The 2271-nt window shown below is 64.5% G+C and overlaps 1 protein-coding gene across 2 annotated transcripts in view; it reads right to left on the minus strand.

Annotated features, from left to right (window-relative positions):
* The window catches only part of TRIM28 (tripartite motif containing 28), a 5010-nt gene that overhangs the window by 2488 nt on the left and 251 nt on the right, over positions 1–2271 (minus strand). For both annotated transcript variants that reach the window (XM_005857275.2, XM_005857274.2), the window contains exons 2-5: positions 2017–2149; positions 503–638; positions 313–429; positions 113–227 (exon numbers count right to left, since the gene is read on the minus strand). In XM_005857275.2, the coding sequence (XP_005857337.1) occupies positions 113–227; positions 313–429; positions 503–638; positions 2017–2149 (501 nt within the window). The remainder of the gene's footprint in view (positions 1–112; positions 228–312; positions 430–502; positions 639–2016; positions 2150–2271) is intronic.

Here is a 2271-nt window from a genome sequence, read left to right on the forward strand (position 1 = left end):
AGGGCGGGGGGCGGGGGGGGGGGGTCAGGAAGGAAGAGGGCCAGGGCCCTCCCCATGCAAGGATGGCGCCAGCAGAGGGTGCTGTCCTCGGGACCCTCCCCCGTAGGTATACCTGGGCATCGTTGACCAGCACTCGGCCCCGCTTGTTCAGCTCCTTCATGATCTGCAGAATAGCCATCTTCACATCCACCTGGACGCGTTTCTGCACGTCGGACACTTGGCGAATGCTGGGGGGAGGGCGGGCAGGTTAGGTCTGGTCAGGCAGATGGCAGATGCTCAGGGGACGCCCCCATGGCCCTGGCATTCACTTACGAGCTGCGAACCTCCTTGGTGTTCTTCTGCAGGGTGGCATGCTTGTCCCCGAGGCGCTTCACCAGCGAGGCCAGGAGCTTGCGCTGGTTCCTCACGGCGTCCTCCAGGAACTGGTATCTGAGGGCAGACAGAGGTGAGCCTGGACACTGAGCACGGAACAGGCAGGGCCCCCTCCCCCCTCGGGACTCACTGGTGGTCCTTGTGGGCGTTGAGCTGGCAGTCCCGGCAGGTGAGGGTGTCGCAGCTCTCGCAGAACAGCACGAGTGGCTCGTGCTTGTGCACGTTGCAGTACACTGTGCGCTCCCCATCTCGGGACTTGGCTGGCCCTGGGGGACAGGTACCGTGAGGACAGCGCATCCTCAGCACCTCCAGCTCCGGGGACCTCACTCCCTGCCAGTCCTGCAACCCCGTCTATTGTGCAGCCCAAAGGGCCCTGCAAGAGTGGCCAGGGAAGGGCACAGGCACCGAGGCCAAGTCCTTGCTCTCAAAACCCTCTGCCCAAGCCCAGCTGAGACCCCACACACACAGGTCAGCCCCACTTCCAGCTCCTCCAGGAGATGCAGTGTGAGGACGATGGACCCGGAGAGCTTCTCTGCCTCCAACAGCCCCTTTCTCCTCCACTCTGCTCGCTCTCTGTCCAGCAAGGGAGGGGATTCCGGGGGCTGTGGCAGCCCAGCACAAAGAGTATTTGCTTCCTGGCACACACAGGCATCAAACCAGGGCCCAGAGACCACTGCTCAGGGGTGGTGCCCTCCCCGCTCCTCCTACAAGCACAGGCCCACAAGGGGCCTTGCGAGCCTCTGAAGCTGGGAGGTGAGTTGTCAGCCCTGGATGCTGGGACAGGTGCAGGCCCCTTCCTGTGAGGAAGGGTGCTGGTGCTCAATTAATCCACCCAAATGGGGACACCTTCCTGTCCCACCTCAGAGCCTGTCACCACGAGAAAGCTGTTTGGGAATCCGCTCCTTTCCTCCCCAGATCCACAAACATCCCAACTATACCCACCCTTCCTGACAGACCAGCCAGGCTGGGTTCCTCCAACACTGCCTCCTCCTGCGCCCTGACCTTTGCCTGAATCCTAGGATCCCGAGACTCCCTCCACCCTCCATCCTCCTCTCCCCACCAGTACCGTCCTGGGCTGAGCAGCCGCGGTAACGACCCAAGGGCCACTTGTGGGGAGTTACAGACCAAAACCCAGGGAGACTCAGGAAGGAACCAGCCTGTCTTCACGCCCTGGCAGCAGCCACAGAAGGTGTGGAAGCCCCGATGACCTTACAGATAAAACCCTCCAGGACTCACTGCGGGTTGTGGCCTGAGGGCTCTCTCCGCTCGTGAGGCAGTTACGGCCACAGGCCTCTCGCCCAGAGTCCTGAGCCGGAGCCGGTGCCGGGTGCCAGGCGGTCCCAACCCCAGGTCCAGGAGGCCCTCGCTTCCCAAGCCCTCACACTTCAGTGTCTGCACCTGCCAGTCCCTCCACCGCTGGCTCTTCCCCTCCCTGGGGCTTCCCTGACCCACTGAAGTCCCCTGCCCACTCACTCCCCCACCCCCTCTGGCCGTTCCCCTCCCACCTGGACCAGTGGAGCCCCCACTTCTGCCCTGGCCTTTGCAGTCCCGTCCCCTAGAGAAGCTCCAGGGCCCACCACCCGCAGCCATGTCATCAGCGGTGACAGCAGGCCCAGGGCAGGGCCGCCCCCGCGGGCCGCGTACCGGTGGAGCGCACGGTGTGGTCCTTGGTGTACTTCACCCGCTGGTGCGCCTCCACGCAGGTCTCACACAGGGGCTCCGAGCACTCCACGCAGTAGCTGGTGGCCGGGGCGTTGTCCTCGCAGCTGGTGCAGCACTGGGGGGAAGGCAGAGTCAGGGAGGCCCCAAAGGCGCCCGGTTACACCGTGAGAAGCTCAGGGCTGGGGCGGCTGGTGCCTCCGCAGAGCCTCCTCCCGGGAGTGAAGCCCGGAGCCCGGA

The sequence above is a fragment of the Myotis brandtii genome, unplaced genomic scaffold, assembly GCF_000412655.1.
Source record: "Myotis brandtii unplaced genomic scaffold, ASM41265v1 scaffold1094, whole genome shotgun sequence".
NCBI lineage: Eukaryota > Metazoa > Chordata > Mammalia > Chiroptera > Vespertilionidae > Myotis > Myotis brandtii.